Source organism: Dipodomys ordii, unplaced genomic scaffold, assembly GCF_000151885.1.
Source record: "Dipodomys ordii isolate 6190 unplaced genomic scaffold, Dord_2.0 Scaffold4, whole genome shotgun sequence".
Lineage (NCBI taxonomy): Eukaryota > Metazoa > Chordata > Mammalia > Rodentia > Heteromyidae > Dipodomys > Dipodomys ordii.
The window spans coordinates 37,576,320-37,578,778 of record NW_012267220.1 but is presented as its reverse complement, the minus strand read 5'-3'; the positions used below and the strand labels follow the sequence as shown (position 1 = coordinate 37,578,778).

Sequence of the window (2,459 nt, the reverse complement as noted above, 5' to 3'; positions counted from 1 at the left end):
GAGCTGAGGATCTGGGTTCAAAGCCAGCCTGGGCAGAAAAGTCTGTGAAACTCTTAAACCGAAGTGGCGCTGTAGCTCAAGTGGTAGAGCGCTAGCCTAGAGATGAGGGACAGCGCTCAGGCCCAGAGTTCAAGCCCTATGACTGAAAAAAAAAAAATTAGACACAAAGCTTGTTTGCCACATGAAATCATAGCATTTTTCTTTGTTGTCATGAATGTTCATATGGGAAGGCAAGTTCCAGAAAATAAGATCAGTAAGAAGTGGACTTCATATTATTTGAGGGGTTTGTTGAGGTTTTCTTGTGCTAGGGATTAAATCCAAAATATCACTAATACTAGTCATGTGCTCTACCAATAAGCCACACAACCCAGCCCACAGACCTTAGATTGTTACTATTACAGAAGTGTAAGACTGATTGGAATACAGTGTAATGTTCACACTGTGTGGAGATAGAACAATGAAATCCCCCCTAAAACTAATATAAGCCAATTTTTCAAAGTAAAGATTTCCATAGAATGAAGTTCCAAATGTATTTATTTCATGTAAGATGGAGAAAAAAAGATTTTAACACTCCCAATGTTTAAGTCACAAATACACAGGCAGAACATATATAAAAAATGGCTTGAGAACATCAGCATCTTCCACAATAATCTGGAAATATAGATTTCCACATTGTTGACATTAACACTTATGATTTTCTGAAGGGATGTATCAATACGTCAGCAGTCACTATCAGATTTTCCAAAATATCTTCTTTTTATAGAGAATGTAGGCAATGAGCACCCAGAGAGCAGTGGCAACTATGTTCTGAGTCAGATGCTCTTTGTGTGACTCCTTGTCCTCCAGCTTCCACCGAAAAGGAAAATAATTCACAAACACCTCATGGCCGACATACACCAGAATAGAGTTCATTCCTTAAGAAGAGAAACAGTATATTTCCTGAGGCACATTGGATTATCTGCTTAAATACTGAAGTGAGCCAGGCCCTAGTGACTCATGCCAGTAATCCTAGCTACTCAGAAGGCTGAGATCTGAGGATCACAGATCAAAACTAGCATGGGCAGGAAAGTCAGTGAGACTCTTATCTCCAATTAACCATCAGAAAACCGGAAATGGTGCTATGGCTTAAGTGGTACAGGGCCCAGGCCCAGAGTTCAAGCGCTATGACTGACCAAAAAACAAACAAACAAAAAAAGTATGAACTTGCATTATTAGCAACTGCCCAAAATAAGTGGTGCATATCTTAGATACTTAGGTGTAAACTGTATTCTTTTTATTATCTTTAAGGATTTCATTTCAACACGTCAGTTTATGATTACAATTCATCTCAATCATTGTTACCCATTTAGAGGGTTTGTTATTTATCCTGGACCCAGACTTGAATTCTCAAAGGCTGGCACTCACCCCCAGCCCCAGTATTCTTAAACTATTTTAAAAAATATTCATCTACAAATGGGCTTTTGTGGTGCTTTCAAATCTAGGTCTTTGTGCATGCAACATACATGTTCTATCACTGAAAGCAGTCCCATCCCAATAAATTAGAAAGGAATATTACTTTTTGTTGTTGTTGTTGTTCATGGGACCTGAACTCTGGGCCTGGGCGCTGTCCCTGAGCTCTTTAGCTCAAGGCTAATGCTCTACCACTTGAGCCACAGCACTGCTTCTGGTTTTCTCATGGTTAATTGGAGATAAGAGTTCACAGACTTTCCTGCTCAGACTGGCTTTGAACCATGATCCTCATTTCTCAGCCTTCTGAGTAAACAAGGATTACAGGCATGAGCCACTGGCACCCAGCTCGAAGATTACAACTTTTTTTTTGGGGGGGGGGTCCGGTCATGAGGCCTGAACTCAGCCTGGGCGCTGTCCCTCAGCCCTTCAGCTCAAGGCTAACGCTCTACCACTTGAGCCACAGCGCCACTTCCAGCTTTTTTCTTTTTGCTTATGTGGTGCTGAGGAATCGAACCCAGAGCCTCATGCATGCAAGGCAAGCACTCTACCACTGAGCCATCTTCCCATCCCAGATTACAACTTTTACTCATAGTTTCTAGACAGAAAATGTGAGGTCCAAAGATGTAATTTATTACTAAACTTAAAGAGCTATAATGAGTTATTGAAATGATATACTACTCTCTTAGTCCTTTAGAATTGCATCTAAACCATTCCATTTATACCTTGATATGATCTTTTTATTTTTTTAATTGTATTTTTATTACCTTCAAGTAGTTGTACAAAGGAGTTACTGCTTAACAAATCAGTTTATAAATACATTTCTTAAAAATACATTATTTAAGCCAAAACAATTCTAGGGGATAAAGACAATATGGGAGGACTATCCATGCCGAACTTCAAACTCTACTACAGAGCTATAATAACAAAGACAGCATGGTACTGGCACAAAAACAGACCCGAAGACCAATGGAACAGAATAGAAGATCCAGAAATAAATCCACAGGCCTACA

At 39.6% G+C, this 2,459-nt stretch overlaps 1 protein-coding gene across 1 annotated transcript in view; it reads right to left on the bottom strand.

Moving 5' to 3' along the window:
• Positions 1–516: 516 nt before the first annotated feature.
• The window catches only part of Hgsnat (heparan-alpha-glucosaminide N-acetyltransferase), a 51,121-nt gene continuing 49,178 nt past the window's right edge, over positions 517–2,459 (bottom strand). Inside the window, exon 18 of the mRNA XM_013026670.1 lies at positions 517–914. Within this exon, the coding sequence (XP_012882124.1) occupies positions 733–914 (182 nt within the window). The 3' untranslated portion in view covers positions 517–732. The remainder of the gene's footprint in view (positions 915–2,459) is intronic.